This window comes from Oncorhynchus kisutch, linkage group LG22 (genome assembly GCF_002021735.2).
Source record: "Oncorhynchus kisutch isolate 150728-3 linkage group LG22, Okis_V2, whole genome shotgun sequence".
Lineage (NCBI taxonomy): Eukaryota > Metazoa > Chordata > Actinopteri > Salmoniformes > Salmonidae > Oncorhynchus > Oncorhynchus kisutch.
The window spans coordinates 15559717-15576958 of record NC_034195.2 but is presented as its reverse complement, the minus strand read 5'-3'; the positions used below and the strand labels follow the sequence as shown (position 1 = coordinate 15576958).

Below are 17242 nucleotides of genomic sequence, written 5' to 3'. Positions count from 1 at the left end.
AACAGATGGTCTGCCTTCGTCTCCCTGATGGGAAGGTGACCACGAATGACATTGAAATGCGTCAACATGCTGTGGATTTCTACTCTGCCCTCTATAAGGCGAAGGATTGTGACTCTCTGTGTACTGAACAGTTGTTACACGGTCTTCCTCAATTGGGACCTGAGCAGAGAGTCGCATTGGACTCTCTGGAGTTATGCAGCTCTCAACAGGCCGAGCCCCTGGCATCTATGGTTTACCATCTGAGTTTTATAAGCACTTTTGGGGGTCTATTGGGGAGGATTTTTATGAAGTGGTGTGTGAATCTTTTCATGAGGATTCTCTTCCTGTATCCTGTCAATGTGCGGTGCTTTCACTGTTGCCAAAAAAGGGGGATGTTGGCTCTCATAAAAAATTGGAGACCTGTTGCTTTGCTGTGCGCTGAATACAAAATTGTTTCTAACTGTCTCTCAAACAGGTTGAAAGAGTATCTGGGATTGTTGATCCACAAGGACCAGTCCTACTGTGTACCTGATCGCTCTATTGTTGACAACTTGTTTCTGATAAGAGATGTTTTAGACATTTGTAAACTGTCTGATGTAAATGTGGGTTTAATTTCTTTGGATCAGGAGAAGGCTTTTGATCGTGTGGACCACCAGTACTTGTTTAAAACAATGAAAGCCTTTGGGTTTGGGGATGTTTTTTTGTCTTGGATGAATTTACTGTATGCTCGGGCCTCATGTATGGTGAAGGTGGGTGGTGGTTTGAGTTGCCCTATCCCTGTCCAAAGGGGCATCAGGCAGGGATGCCCAATTTCAGGGCAGTTATATAGTCTGGCGATTGAACCAATGCTTTGTTTTTTAAGAGCGAAGCTTACTGGTTTCTCTGTGCCAGGTGTAATGAAGGATCCCACGAAAGCACTGTCTGCGTATGCAGATGATGTGATAGTTTTTATTACAGGGGGTGAGCATGTTAAGGTTCTCTCAAACGCTTTAAAGGTGTATGAGGGGGCCTCCTCAGCTAGAGTCAATTGGGGAAAGAGTGAAGCGCTGTGGGCAGGTCGGCTTCAAACGGGGTCCGTTCCACGGTTACCAGGGGGGCTTCAGTGGGGCAGAGATGGGATGAAGACTTTGGGGGGTTTTCTAGGCTCCGATGTCTTTCAGAAAAATAACTGGGAGGGTGTAGCGGAGAAAGTGTGTGCCAGACTGTCAAGGTGGAAATGGGTGCTGCCCCAGCTGTCTTATAGGGGAAGGGTCCTGGTAGCTAATAATCTTGCTGCCTCTACCCTGTGGCACAGACTAATGATTTTGCAGCCACCAAAGGGTCTGATACAAGAGCTTCAGAGGATCCTTGTCAATTTCTTCTGGTCTGGACAACACTGGATTAAAGCTGCAGCCCTGTACCTGCCACTGCACGAGGGTGGGCAAGGCCTGGTGGACATTTCCTCTAGAATCACGGCTTTCCGGCTCCAAGCAGCCCAGAGATTATTGTACAGAGACGGTTCTAGCTGGGTTGAAACAGCCTACATATTGATGAGGAGAGCAGGCTGTTTGGGCTTAGACAAGCACCGTTTCCTCTTAAAGCTGGAGGGGGGTGATTTGCCTGGCCTGACTCCATTTTATGAGTCTGTTATGCAGGCTTGGAGAGTCCTTGTCAAGTCCCGTAAGGCCAGCACGCCACCAGGGATGTGGCTTTTTGAAGAGCCTCTTTTCACAACACTGCCATCCAGTCCCGTGTTCTGGGTTCAGCCAGCCTACGTTCATGCCTGTTAGGCGTGGGGTGCACCAAGCTAGGTCATCTGATGCAGAGCAGGAGCAGATCGTTGGAGGAGCTGGGAGAAAGAGCGGGGATCCGATCATCTCGCCTACTGAGGAAGGTCGTCACTGAGGTCTGTGACTCCTTGCCAGTGCTTCATCTGCAATATGTGACTGACACTTCCAATTCTGATCGGTGGAAGGAGGGTCTGGATTATGTGTTCCCTGCACTGATTGTTAGTGCTGCGATGGGGACATTCGAGGAGGATGTGGGGATGCTGCTTTCCTTCGATACCCCGGACCTGGGGGAGTTCAAGGAGGTGGGAAAGAAGGCCATGTACAGAATATGTGTAAAGGTGTCCCATGCCTCTTCCCTGGAAGGGGTCAAATCGACGAGGTGGGCGGGTGTGCTTGGTCCAGATGCCTCTCCAAAAGGCTGTTGGCGATAATTATACAAACTGCGTATTGATAAGTGGACAGCTGACCTCCAATGGAGGATAATACATGGAGCTATAGCCACCAACATGCGTCTGGTACACCTGGACCCTACTGTTGGGGTGCAGTGTCCATTCTGTGCTGAGTCTGAATCTCTGGCACATCTGTTTTTACTGTGTCCCAGGTTGGTAGGGATGATTGAACTGATCACTGATTGGTTCTCAACGTTGGGAGAGGTTTTCTCTTCCCAACTGTATATATTTGGGCCAAAGTACAGGTTCAGTCAAAAGGGTGTAGTTGTGTTGCTTAATTTTGTGTTAGGGGCAGCAAAATTTGCGATATGGAAGACCCGAAAGAACAGTATTTGGGGACAAGGGTCTGTAGATGTGGTGGGAATGCTGGAGGGAATGTTGGCGGCGAGACTAAGGGTTGAGTTTGCCTATTATAAACTTGTCAACAATATTGATCTGTTTTTGAGTATATGGGGCATTCAGAGGCTGTTGTGTTTAGTTACTGTGGAGGAGGAATTGGAGTTGTGTTTTTAATTGATGTGTAACTGGTTTTGTATGAGTATTTATTGTGTGGTGGGCCCCCAGACTCAATAAAGATGATTTAAATCTCTCTCTCTATTCTTCCTTCCACCACCCACCATTGACTCCATATTGAGCCAATCTATGGTGGCTTTGTCCTTGGGTGGTAGCTAGGTAAAGCAATGCTGACTTTATTGACAGCGGAGGTTTTCTCCCTGGATGTGTTTATGTCCTATCATCATTATCTCTGATAGGCCTCTGAGAGCTACATAATGGGAAATCATTTCCCCCTGTTGTTTCCTTCCCCCTTCCTTATCTTCCTTCTTCCAGAACGCCTGTTAGGGCATCAAGGTGAAACACATGGAGGATGAGTGGTGGTTGAATGGAGAGATGCCAGGGAGGGAAGTTAGATGGGTTATTGTAGGGGGAGGAGGGAAGATGGAGTTGGTAATTGGATTTTGTGTAGGAGTACTAGGACAGGTTGGGAGTCTGGTTGGGTGGAGGAATTGGGAGACAGGTTACATGGAAGAGATGATGAGGAAGGGATCCTCTGCACGGAGCACAAAACAAGACAGAGAGAAGGCTGAAGATTAACCAAATGTATCAATAAAAAAGGAAGTAGCCTAATTTATTAAATTACCACAATGATGATACTGACCAGTGGCACACAGTGACATTGAAACACCAACCAACTCTAGCTGTAACTGCAAGCTTAGGTCCACTCTCCTTGCTTCCATTTTATTTTAACACAAGAGAATAGTCTATCCTGGTCTCAGATCTATTAGTGCTGTCATGCCAACTCAGTGTGACATTGACCATGCACAAACAGCTCTGGAACCAGGCTAAAGAGTCATGCCACTCGTTCACTGAATCTCCTGCTCCCCTGACAGCTCATCCTCCTGTTTATACTGAGTCTTTGTGGAGAGGCTTTTGATAGCTCCTCTCATTCCCTCTAATCAAGCTCTGATTCCCTCTACATTGAAAAGAGAGCCTGTGTGGCATGTACTGTATACAGCAAGGCTGCAGTCAGACAGCTAGCGCTAGGTTTGCAAAATTCTGGTAACTTTACCAACATTTCTAGGTTTTCCAGAAATCCTGGTTTGAGGATTCAGGATTTCCTGCTTGTTCCCTCCTAATTCCGTGAATCTTCCAACCAGGATTTCTGGAAAACCTAGGAATTTTGGTAAATTCCAAGAATTTTGCAACCCTACAAGCACGCTGACTGATTGATCTGACTAGCTGGCTGGAGGTCCTCTTAAGCAAGATAGTGCTTTGAAGATTGGCTAATATTGTGGGTTAAATGGTTCACTATAAATTCAGAAAAAAATAGACGTCCCGGTCTTTCAAAGTTCATTCGTAAAAATCCAAATAACTTGCTCCCATCCGCCCTCCCCGTCAACAACTGAAACCTACTTGAAGGTAACAGCACTCCCTGTTGCCCATAGGGGATGGTTTCCACATCATCTCCCAATGTCCTCAGACATGGATGGACGTCAAATGACTTGTATCAAGGGTGGTCACCCTTGGCTGCATTTTTTAAAATTTTATTTAACATTTATTTAAGAACAAATTCTTATTTTCAATGACGGCCTAGGAACAGTGGGTTAACTGCCTGTTCAGGGGCAAAACGACAGATTTGTACCTTGTCAGCTCGGGGGTTTGAACTTGCAACCTTCCGGTTACTAGTCCAACACTCTAACCACTAGGCTACCCTGCCGCCCCATATAGTGAGGATCACTACAACATGTACCAATGATAGGCTAATCCCATGTAAATCATATAGCCTAATACGCTATGCTTACTACAAGCCAGCTGAGGATTCTTATAACAATAGAATATAAATACAATACAATACAAAATGATTGTCGATTGGTTAGAACAGAAATGTATCTCCTACCTTTCCCAACACCCCCAGATATACACACACAGTGAGAGGCACAGGGTCAGCAGCAGTGCAGCACCCCTGGATGGAGAGTAATTGTGGGGGGTTAAGTGCTTTGCTCAGGGGCACAACGGCAGGAGATGGTACATGGGATCGGAGACTTGCAGCATCCCAGCTGCCATTTCAGTTCCATTCCCACCAACTTCAGTTCCATTCCCATCAACATTGCTCTAATCTGCAGCGGCATGTGAACCTAGTAAAACCTAGAAAACTCAAGAGGTTTGGATCTCTTGGTGTATGGGCTAAAGAGTTGGTTTGACAGTCATTTGACCTGGGTTTGAGTCCCAATTGGGAGTACCCTGTAATTCATTGTCAGCATTTCTAGAACACCTGATCCCATAGGAACAGAGGTGAGCAGACTTGGTTTGAGATTTAGAACCCTAATACTTGCGTCATATTCCCACTAAAAGTTCAAAGAAAATGAGAGGGAACCTACAATAAAACATTATGGATAATTTAACGTTTGGAGCCAACATGGAGAATGGTTAGCCAACACTGAGTACAGTGTCAATGACCGTGGGTTCACCAAAGTTAGATTGAGTTATATTCAAGCGCTGGAATTGTACAGCTTGATTAACAACACCTCTCTCCAGATGACAAACGACTGGGAGAGCTATCCACGGTGCTGTGTGAGGGAGATTATAGTATTAGAGGTGCTCTAATGTGTCAGGGAGACTTTAATGACCTATTATGGGATGTCAGTGTCCTGACTGATAATACAACGCCCACATGCAATTTGTCCAGTCTTGGGATAGATCTGTCTTTAGGCCTGTTTTATTGCAATGTAGATGGTGTGTGCTCATGTTAGACTTCTGTGATGCTCTTCTATGTGTGTGTGTATCGTTTGTGTTGGGGAAACAGGTAGGTATACCGTTTTACAGCATGATATAGAGGGTGTTCATGCAGGCAATGTTGACTTTGACTATTCAGGTTTACAGTGTTGTTTAGTCTCTGTTTGTCTGATTAGGGTGGGTACTAAGGTCTATTTAGATTTGTAGTATATCACTTACAGTGAGGGAAAAAAGTATTTGATCACCTGCTGATTTTGTACGTTTGCCAACTGACAAAGAAATTATCAGTCTATAATTTTAAATGGTAGGTTTATTTGAACAGTGAGACAGAATAATAATTCAAGAAATCCAGAAAAACACATCAACACTGTTATAAATTGATTTGCATTTTAATGAGGGAAATAAGTATTTGACCCCCTCACAATCAGAAAGGTTTCTGGCTCCCAGCTGTCTTTTATACAGGTAATGAGCTGAGATTAGGAGCACACTCTTAAAGGGAGTGCTCCTAATCTCAGCTTGTTACTTGTATAACAGACACCTGTCCACAGAAGCAATCAATCAATCAGATTCCAAACTCTCCACCATGGCCAAGACCAAAGAGCTCTCCAAGGATGTCAGGGACAAGATTGTAGACCGACACAAGGCTGGAATGGGCTACAAGACCATCGCCAAGCAGCTTGGTGAGAAGGTGACAATAGTTAGTGCGATTATTCGCAAATGGAAGAGACACAAAATAACTGTCAATCTCCCTCAGCCTGGGACTCCATGCAAGATCTCACCTTGTGGAGTTGCAATGATCATGAGAACGGTGAGGAATCAGCCCAGAACTACACGGGGGGATCTTGTCAATGATCTCAAGGCAGCTGGGACCATAGTCATCAAGAAAACAATTGGTAATACACTACTCTGTGAAGGACTGAAATCATGCAGCGCCCACAAGGTGCTCAAGAAAGCACATTTACATGCCCGTCTGAAGTTTGCCAATGAACATCTGAATGATTCAGAGGACAACTAGGTGAAAGTGTTTTGGTCAGATGAGACCAAAATGGAGCTCTATGGCATCAACTCAACTCGCCATGTTTGGTGGAGGAGGAATGCTGCCTATGACCCCAAGAACACCATCCCCACCGTCAAACATGGATGTGGAAACATTATGCTTTGGGGGTGTTTTTCTGCTAAGGGGACATGACAACTTCACCGCATCAAAGGGACGATGGACGGGGCCATGTACTGTCAAATCTTGGGTGAGAACCTCCTTCCCTCAGCCAGGGCATTGAAAATGGGTCGTGGATGGGTATTCCAGCATGACAATGATCCAAAACACACAGCCAAGGCAACAAAGGAGTGGCTCAAGAAGAAGCACATAAGGTCCTGGAGTGGCCTAGCCAGTCTCCAGACCTTAATCCCATAAATATGTAGAGGGAGCTGAAGGTTCGAGTTGCCAAACGTCAGCCTCGAAACCTTAATGACTTGATTAAGGTTTCGAGGCTGACATTTGGCAACTCAAACCTTCAGCTCCCTCTACATCTGCAAAGAGGAGTGGGACAAAATCCCTCCTGAGATGTGTGCAAACCTGGTGGCCAAAACCAAGAAATATCTGACCTCTGATTGCCAACAAGGGTTTTGCCACCAAGTCATGTTTTGCAGAGGGGTCAAATACTTATTTCCCTCATTAAAATGCAAATAAATGTATAACATTTTTGACAAGCTTTTTTCTTGATTTTTGTTGTTGTTATTCTGTCTCTCACTGTTCAAATAAACCTACCATTAAAATTATAGACTGATAATTTCTTTGTTAGCGGGCAAACGTACAAAATCAGCAGGGGATCAAATACTTTTTTCCCCTTACTGTACAGATGCAGTAAAGATTGAAGGGTACTTTTACTTTTAAAACACATTTAACATTTTGTTCAGTCTAGGCTGTTATTTAGCCATATAGCTTACAATAATAATCTGCTGTAAACAAAACAAGTCTCACAAATCTTTGACTTCAACTGCTGAAAATAAGATATTAAACTGTATGGGTATTACAATGTTATTTCCATTACAAAGTATTTTAACTATGCAATATAAAACCGACTATCATAATACACCAAATAGATACATAAAAACAGATGAGCTGTGCTCGATCCAGCTAACACAGAACGTTCCTGTAATGTTCCCTAAAAGTTGTCCTTTGGTTGAAGAAAAAAGGTTCCATGACTGTTCTTGGAATGATAATGTGTTAGCTGGGAAAAGTTCTGACAGCAGAATGAATCCCCCCGAGGATTCACCCCAGCCAGAAATGATGTCATAGGAGGTTAAACGTCCATTTTGATGAGCCACTCTTCAAAGAGATTTGTCAGGCAGTCATGGCAGCCATTGTTGCTCCCTCTATCATTAGCCCAGGAAAAGATTAAAGCACTTCCATGACACCCTGACATCCTGTCCTGTGGCAGTATCTCTCACCATCTCTCTGATCTCGGCAAAGATACATATCTGTTTAAAGTATCGAGACCAGCCTAGACGAAGAGAGAGAGGGAGAGAAAGAGAGAGAGAGTGTGTGCGTGTGAATGCACATGCGTGCTTGCGTTTGCATGGGCCTGTGTTTGTACATGTGCCGCACACATACAGTCAGACAGCTCTCAGCTGTGGCTTGGCAGACATCCTCACAGCAGCACAGTATGATGTCGTGTCGGGAAAAATGCTAACCAGGAATAGATGTTAAACGGATGATCAAGAAACGTCTCACTGCCTTTGAAAGTTCTCACATCAAAATGTCTCTTTAACCTCAAGATCACATCATCCAACTCTGTGGCCACTCAATCCCAGTCGTAAAGGGATTCAACGTCTGCTGCTCTTCATATCTACTTACACGGAGTATACAAAACATTTCGATCACCTGCTCTTTCCATGACAGAGACTGACCTGGTGAATCCAGGTGAAAGCTAAGATCCCTTATTGATATCACTTGTTAAATCCACTTCAATCAGTGTAGATGAAGAGTAGGAGAGACGTTAAAGAAGGAATTTAAGCCTTTGCGGGGGTGTAAAGTACTTAAGTAACAATACTTGAAAGTACTACTTAAGTCATTTTTTGGAGTATTTATATTTTTTACAACTTTTACTTCACTGCATTCCTAAATAAAATATTGTCCTTTTTACTCCATACATTTTCCCTCACAATCCAAAGTATTCTTTACATTTAGAATGCTTAGCAGGACAGGAAAATTGTGAAATTTTCACACTTATCAAGACAACACGTTGTCATCCCTACTGCCTGTGGTCTGGCACACTCACTAAACACAAATGCATCTTTTGTAAATAGTATCAAAGTGTTGGAGTATGCCCCTGGCTATCCATACATTTTAAAAACAAGAAAATGGTGTTGTCTGCTTTGCTAAATATAAGGAATTTGAAATGATTTATACTTTTACTTATACTTTTGATACTTAAGTATATTTAAAACCGAATACTTTTAGACTTTTACTCAAGTACTATTTTACTAGGTAACTTTCACTTTTACTTGAGTAACTTTCTATTAAAAAGGTATCTATACTTTTACTCAAGTATGACAATAGGATACTTTTTCCACCACTGAGCCTTGAGACAATTGAGACATGCATTGTGTATGTGTGCAATTCAGAGGGTGAATGGGCAAGACAAAAGATTTAAGTGCCTTTGAATGGGGTATGCTAGTAGGTGCTATGCGCACAGGTTTGTGTCAAGAACTGCAACACTTCTGGATTTTGCACACTGAACAGTTTCCTGCGTGTATCAAGTATGGTCCACCACCCACATGACATCCAGCCAACTTGACACAACTGTGGGAAGCATTGGAGTCTCTCTCCCTGTCTGTCTTAAGGCCTGTTCAGAGATGAGCGAGAGGGACACAGCAGCTGTATGCTCGGTCGACTCCCACACCAGGATTGTATATTCAGTAGGAACGACTTGGGCTGAAAACAGGAGGTACCTAGCTGAATTGTCCAATAAGTGATGTTTGTTTTTGGTTTCCATTACAAAACATTTTGCTATGGGGCAAAATGTTTTATTACGGTGTGCACTAAATTCAAATTGCTTAAAAGTGCATCCCTCCCTAGCTCTTCGCTGAACAAGTCACTGTTTAGACATGGCTTTTGCCTGTTCACTCATTTCGAATTGGTGATTACTTTAGTAGTAGTGGAAGGTTTAATTGGTTTCTCGTACTCATGGACTGAATTTGCTTGGCTACTCCAGGCTCCTTGCTCCGTCCAAACGCAACGCCACGCTCACGGATGTTAGTTTCTTCTCTACAATGAATCTGGATCTGAGTACCTCCCCGAACCTTCACTGAATGTGAATACATTCGCGGCCGTCTGATTGGTCCAGAAACTGATGGGTTGGGCCAGAATACACGTGGGTAAAGCGGTGGTTTGAAAATTCATCGTTGGCTTTGATACTCTGATTGGTTAGAGACGATTCATTCACTGATTACTTTGTTTTGTACGATGCCCCTTGTCACCACAAACAACTTCAATGATAGCATTCGTGTGTGTCTGTGTGTGTGTGTGTGTGCACTAATCCATAGGATGTTTGATTAATGCCAAAGCAAAAAAATAATTGGCTCATAATCTATGTATTGTACATTTGCTAACCATTTGCTTTCTCTCACTCTCTGTCTCCCTCCCTGTCCTTCGTCCCCTCTCTCCCTCCCAGCCACAGAGATTTGAAGCCAGAGAACCTGTTGTTAGATGAGAAGAACAACATCAGGGTAGCAGACTTTGGCATGGCCTCTCTACAGGTCGGCGACAGTCTGCTGGAGACCAGCTGTGGGTGAGTACAGAATAAAATGTTAGTACAGGAGTATAAGGACAGAGCATCACAGGAGTCTAAAACAATTGAAAACAAAAACTTTATTTTAAGTGATAAGTAGACATTGGTCTGAAGCCGAAAAGGAAAGGAAATTCATATGAGCACCACAGTGCCTACATCACCCATGCTCTACTAAGGTTTTCCAGCACACAGTTTTGACATACTATAGTAGCTACGTAAAGGTCTATTGGTCTATTGTAGTTCAAACAATGTGTACGTTGCTTAGGACTCAAACCTTCTCAAACATTGTAACGGCTTTCATAGGTGGAAGAAGGTGTGGACCAAAGCGCAGTGTGGTACGAGTTCATGGTTTTAATAATGGAACACTGAAATACAAAACAACAACGTAAAAAAAAAAAAAGTCCTGTAAGGTGCAGAAAAACACTAAACAGAAAATGAAACAACCAAAATGGGGAAAACAGGCTACCTAAGTATGATTCTCACTCAGAGACAACGAACGACAACTGCCTCTGATTGAGAACCATACCAGGCCAAACACATAAACACAACATAGAAAAAAGTACATAGACTACCCACCCCAACTCACGCCCTGACCAAGCTAACACAAAGACATAATAAAGGAACTACGGTCAGAACATGACAAACATATTATACTCAATTGGGGCTACTCCCACAATATTGTGCTTTGTACTGCATAGAAGTTCAAATATTGGATTCTTCACACAATAATCCCATTCCACTACTTTTAAGACAAGACCATAATGTTTGATTGAGTGAGCGGTTTTGTCTTGTAGTAATGTGGCTCTTCCCTGTATTGCCCAATATAATACCAGGTTGTGGTGTGTTGGACACAGTCACTCATACATTACCAGTCAAAAGTTTGGACACCTGAGTATTCAAGGGTTGTTCTTTATTTGTATTATTTTCTACATTGTAGAATAATAGGGAAGATATCAAAACTATGAACTAACACATATGGAATCACCAAAAAAGTGTTAAACAAATCAAAATATATTTTACATTTTAGATTCTTCAAAGTAGCCAACTTTTGCCTTGATGACAGCTTTGCACACTCTTGGCATTTTCTCAACCAGCTTCATGAGGTACTCACCTGGAATGCATTTCAATTAACAGGTGTGCCTTGTTAAACGTTAATTTGTGGAATTTCTTTCCTTCTTAATGCGTTTGAGCCAATCAGTTGTGTTGTGACAAGGTAGGAGTGATAACCTATTTGGTAAAAGACCAAATCCATATTATTGCAGGAACAGCTCAAATAAGCAAAGAGAAACGACAGTCCATCGTTGTTAAGTCAAATCGGAATATGTCAAACTTGGAATGTTTCTTCAAATGCAGTTGCAAAAACCACTAAGCATTATGATGAAACTCGCTCTCAGGAGGACCACCGCCACAGGAAAGGAAGATCCAGAGTTACCTCTGCTGCAGAGGATAAGTTCATTAGAATTACCAGCGTCAGATTGCAGCCCAAATAAATGTTTCACAAAGTTCAAGAAACAGACATCTCAACATCAACTGTTCAGAGGAGACTGCGTGAATCAGGCCTTCATGGTTGAAATTCTGCAAAGAAACCACTACTAATCTTTGTGACGAATTATACCAATCAATCCAAACTGTGCAGTGGCCAATTAATGAATGGACAGAGACATCTGTTACAAAACAACAAAAAGTTGAATGACATTCGGAGATTGTCATGCCATGATATTGAAGAGCCCGAAGTCGGTATAATTTATTTATCATTTGTGTGGTTGGCACAGAACCCTGTTGGTGGAAAATCCATTGCATATATTTTATATAACTGTAAACATGGTATAAAAATGTTGAAAATCTGATATCCCCTAGCTGATCATTGTCTGCAGCTAGCTCTGATTGTAATGTAATGAAACAAGCAGGGAGAGTGAGCTCGTCTGTGGTGTCGGCGAACCCTTAACCTTCTGGCCCGTAGCCCTGCGTGGCATCGACTGTGCGGCGAAAGTATCCGTGTTTATAAACCCAATAAATGTGCCTAATCATAGTCACATAATTTGCCATAGTGTATTGTTGATTTCGGGCCAGATAGCACTGCATTTTGCTTTGTATTTGTGATCCCAATAGGTAAGGCAGTTGTGTTTTTACAATGCTGTAATGTGTTGGTCCCGTGTAAGATGCCCCCGTGTTTTTTTGTTTGTACATTTGCGTTGTTTGTAACTTTTTTTTTTTACTAATTTTGTACATCAATCAATCAAAAAATATATTTTCGAGCCCTTCTTACATCATCTGATGTCACAAAGTGCTGTACAGAAACCCATCCTAAAACCCCAAACAGCAAGCAATGCAGGTGTAGAAGCACGGTGGCCAGGTAAAACTCCATAGAAAGGCCGGAACCTTGGAAGAAACCTAGAGAGGAACCAGGCTATGATGGGTGGCCAGTCCTCTTCTGGCTGTGCCGGGTGGAGATTATAACAGAACATGGTCAAGATGTTCAAATGTTCATAGATGACCAGCAGGGTCAAATAATAATAATCACAGTGGTTGTAGAGGGTGCAACAGGTCAGCACCTCAGGAGTAAATGTCAGTTGGCTTTTCATAGCCGATCATTCAGAGTATTTGTACCGCTCCTGCTGTCACTAGAGAGTTGAAAACAGCAGGTCTGGGACAAGGTACCGCGTCCGGTGAACAGGTCAGCCACAGACAGAACAATTGAAACTGGAGCAGCAGCATGACCAGGTGGACTGAGGACAGCAATGAGTCATTGGGCCAGGTAGTCTGGAGGCATTATCCTAGGGCTCAGGTCCTCCGAGAGAAAGAAAGAGAGAGAGAATAAGAGAGAGCATACTTAAATTCATACAGGACACCGAATAAGACAGGAGAAATACTCCAGATATAACAGACTGACCATAGCCCCCCGACACAAACTATTGCAGCATAATTACAGGAGGCTGAGACAGGAGGGGTCGGGAGACACTGTAGCCCCGTCGGACGATACCCCCTGACAGGGCCAAACAGCCAGGATATAACCCCACCCACTTTGCCAAAGCACAGCCCACACCACGAGAGGAATATCTTTTACCACCGACTTACTATCCTGAGACACGGCCAAGTATAGCCCACGAAGATATCCCCCACGGCACGAACCCAAGGGGGGCGCCAACCCGGACAGGAAGATCACATTAGTGACTTAACCCACTCAAGTGACGAACCCCTCCTAGGGTCGGCATGGAAGAGCACCAGTAAGCCAGTTACTCAGCCCCTGTAATAGGGTTTGAGGCAGAGAATCCCAGTGGAGAGAGGGGAACCGGCCAGACAGAGACAAGGGCGGTTCGTTGCTCCAGTGCCTTTCCGTTCACCTTCACACTTCTGGGCACACTTCTACACTCAATCATAGGACCTCTTCAATAAGACTTAAGGGTTGAGACCGAGTCTGCATCTCTCACATGGATAGGCAGACCATTCCATAAAAATGGAGCTCTATAGGATAAAGCTCTGCCTCCAGCCGTTTGCTTAGAAATTCTAGGGACAGTAAGGATGCCTGCATCTTGTGACCATAGCGTACATGTAGGTATATAAGGCAAGACCAAATCAAAAAGATGGGTAGGAAAAAGCTCATGTAATGCTTTGTAGATTAGCAGTAAAACCTTGAAATCAGCACTAGCCTTAACAGGAAACCAGTGTAGAGAGGCTAGCACTGGGATAATATGATCACATTTTTTGGTTCTTGTCAAGATTCTAGCAGCCATGTTTAGCACTAACTGAAGTTTCTTTAGAGCATTGCAGTAGTCTCACCTAGAAGTGGCAAAAGCATGGATTAATTTTACTGCGTCATTTTTGGACAGAAAGTTTCTGATTTTTGCAATGTTACGTAGATGGAAAAAAGCTGTCCTTGGAACAGTCTTGATATGTTCGTCAAAAGAGAGATTAGGGTCCGGAGTAATGCCGAGGTCCTTCACATTTTTTTTTGAGACGACTATACAACCATCAATATGAATTGTCAGATTTAACAGAAGATCTCTTTGTTTCTTGGGACCTAGAACTAGCATCTCTGTTTTGTCTAAGTTTAAAAGTAGAAAGTTTGCCACCATCCACTTCCTTATGTCTTAAACACAGGCTTCCAGAGATGGCAATTTTGGGGCTTCACCATGTTTCATTGGAAAGTATAGCGGTGTGTCGCCCGCATAGCAGTGAAAGTTAACATTATGTTTCCGATTGACATCACCAAGAGGTAAAATATATAGTGAAAACAATAGTGGTCCTAAAACATAGCCTTGAGGAACACCGAAATGTACAGTTGATTTGTCAGAGGACAAACTGATATCTTTCCGACAGATAAGATCTAAACCAGGCCAGAACTTGTCCGTGTAGAACAATTTGGGTTTACAAATTGATGAGTGACACCGGTTGAGCATTCCCACAGCATTTCCTTCCAGAAGCCATGAGAAAATTGTCCAGCTGTGGGCACTGTGCGAGGTGATTTATACTACTATCTGTACTTAATTGTGGCACAGACGCTGTTTCATCCATTCCTACACTTAAATGACCCTTGCCCAATGATTGCATCTGAAGCTGGGCTTGCAACACAGCTATCCTTGCCATAAGGCAACCGTTCTCCTGTATATTATGAGTACAGCGACTGCAATTAGAAGAAATAACGTTAATGTTACTACTTATCTTCGGCTGGTGGAGGTCCTGATGAGCCACATCCAGATAAAGCTTCCGGGGTGAAAAAGTTTAAAGAAGTAGAGCGAGGGGAAAAATGTAAATATAAAACGCAATTAAAAAGTAAAAACCGTGAAGTTGGGAAGGTAGAAAAGTAAGGTTAGCAATAAACCGCACAGCAGCACATAAACAAGTTGTGACCGGAAATTACGTAAAGCCCTTACATAATGTTGCCTCCACCATTTCTTATGACTGAAAAAACCTCTGGACATCAGGACTGCGATTATTCACCACGGACTAGCAGAATCTGTGGCGACAGGGTAACCTAGTGGTTAGAGCAATGGACTAGTAACCGAAAGGTTGCAAATCCCTGATCTGACAAGGTACAAATCTGTCATTCTGCCACTGAACAGGCAGTTAACCCACTGTTCCTAGGCAGTCATTGAAAATAAGAATTAGTTCTTAACTTACTTGCCTAGTTAAAACCTCTTGTGACTCTAGAGGCAGTATTTTCAAAAAACTTTCCCGTTTTAAAACGGGATATTTTGTCAGGACAAGATGCTAGAATATGCATATAATTGACAGCTTAGGATAGAAAACACTAACGTTTCCAAAACTGTAAAGATATTGTCTGTGAGTATAACAGAACTGATGTTGCAGGCGAAAGCCTGAGAAAAATCCAATCCGGAAGTGCCCCAGGTTTTGAAAGCACTGCGTTCCAATGAGCTGTGAATGAGATATCAACCAGATTACGCTTTCTACGTATTCCCCAAGGTGTCTACAGCATTGTGACGTAGTTTTACGCATTTATGTTGAAGAATAGCCGTAAGTGGCTACATTGCACAAGTGGTAACCTGATGGCTCCCAGGGTGACTCTCGCGTAAAATACAGAGGTAGCCATTACTCCAATCGGTCCTACTGAAAAACTAATTGTCCCGATGGATATATTATCGGATAGATATTTGAATAACACCTTGAGGATGGATTACAAACAACGTTTGCCAAGTTTCTGTTGATTTTATGGAGCTAATTTGGAATATTTTTCGCCGTTTTCGTGACTGCAATTTCCGGGCGATTTCTCAGCCAAACGTGAAGAACAAACGGAGCTATTTCGTAAAATATTTCTTTTTTTTTCCTTTTACGACTTTGACGAGCCCGACGTGAAGGATATACCACTTCCTCGGAAACAGTCCCTGATCCCTGTGATCTGCGTGAAGAGGAGGCAGCGAAACAGGATCCGAAGGAGGTGCTGCCTTCTGAGAATTCGTAGGCGGTCGAATAAACCCCCACTTCCCTCCAATCTGCTAGCAAACGTAATCCTTGGAGAATAAAATTGAGTTGCGCGGAAGAATAAACTACCATGGGACATTAAAAACTGTAACATCTTATGCTTTATGGACGACAACAATATCAACATACAGCTGGTTGGTTATACGAAGTACCGGCAGGATAGAACAGCGGCGTCTGGTAAAAAAAGGGGCGGTGGACTATGTATTTTTGTAAATAACAGCTGGCGCACGATATCTAAGGAAGTCTCAAGCTATTAGTCGCCTGAGGTAGAGTATCTCATAAGCTATAGACCATACTACTTAACCGAGAGAGTTTTCATCTGTATTCTTTGCAGCTGTTTTACACACCACCACAGTCAGAGGCTGACACTAACACAGCATTGAATGAGCTGTATTCCGCCATAAGCAAAAAAGAAAACGCTCAACCAGAGGTGGCACTCCTAGTAGCCGGGGACTTTAAAGCAGGGAAACTTAAATCCATTTTACCAAATTTCTATCAGCATGTTAAATGTGCAACCAGAGGAAAAATAACTCTGGACCACCTATACTCCACACACAGAGACGCCTACAAAGCTCTCCCTCACCCTCCATATATGCAAATCTGACCATAATTCTATCCTCCTGCTTCCTGCTAACAAGCTAAAATGAAAGCAGGTAGCACCAGGTACTAAATCAATAAAAAAAAGTGGTCAGATGATGCCGATGCTAAGCCACATGACTGTTTTACTAGCACAGACTGGAATATATTCCGGGATTCCTCTGATGGCATTGGGGAGTACCAGACAAGCTAAATTACATTCTATGCTCGTTTCGAGGAAAATGACACTGAAACATGCATGAGACCACCAGCTGTTCCGGAAGACTGTGTGATCACGCTCTCCGCAGCCGATGTGAGTAAGACCTTTTAAACAGGTCAAAATTCACAAGGCCGCAGGTCCAGACGGATTACCAGGACGTGTACTGCGAGCAGGCGCTGACCAACTGGCAAGTGTCTTCACTGACATTTTCAACCTCTGTAATCTGAGTCTGTAATACCAACATGTTTAACAAGCAGACCACCATAGTGCCCGTGCCCAAGAACACAAAGG

The 17242-nt window shown here is 43.2% G+C and overlaps 1 protein-coding gene across 1 annotated transcript in view; it reads left to right on the top strand.

Annotated features, from left to right (window-relative positions):
* The window catches only part of brsk2a (BR serine/threonine kinase 2a), a 223244-nt gene that overhangs the window by 94462 nt on the left and 111540 nt on the right, over positions 1-17242 (top strand). The window contains exon 5 of the mRNA XM_031802186.1: positions 10102-10218. Coding sequence (XP_031658046.1) covers positions 10102-10218 — 117 coding nt within the window. The remainder of the gene's footprint in view (positions 1-10101; positions 10219-17242) is intronic.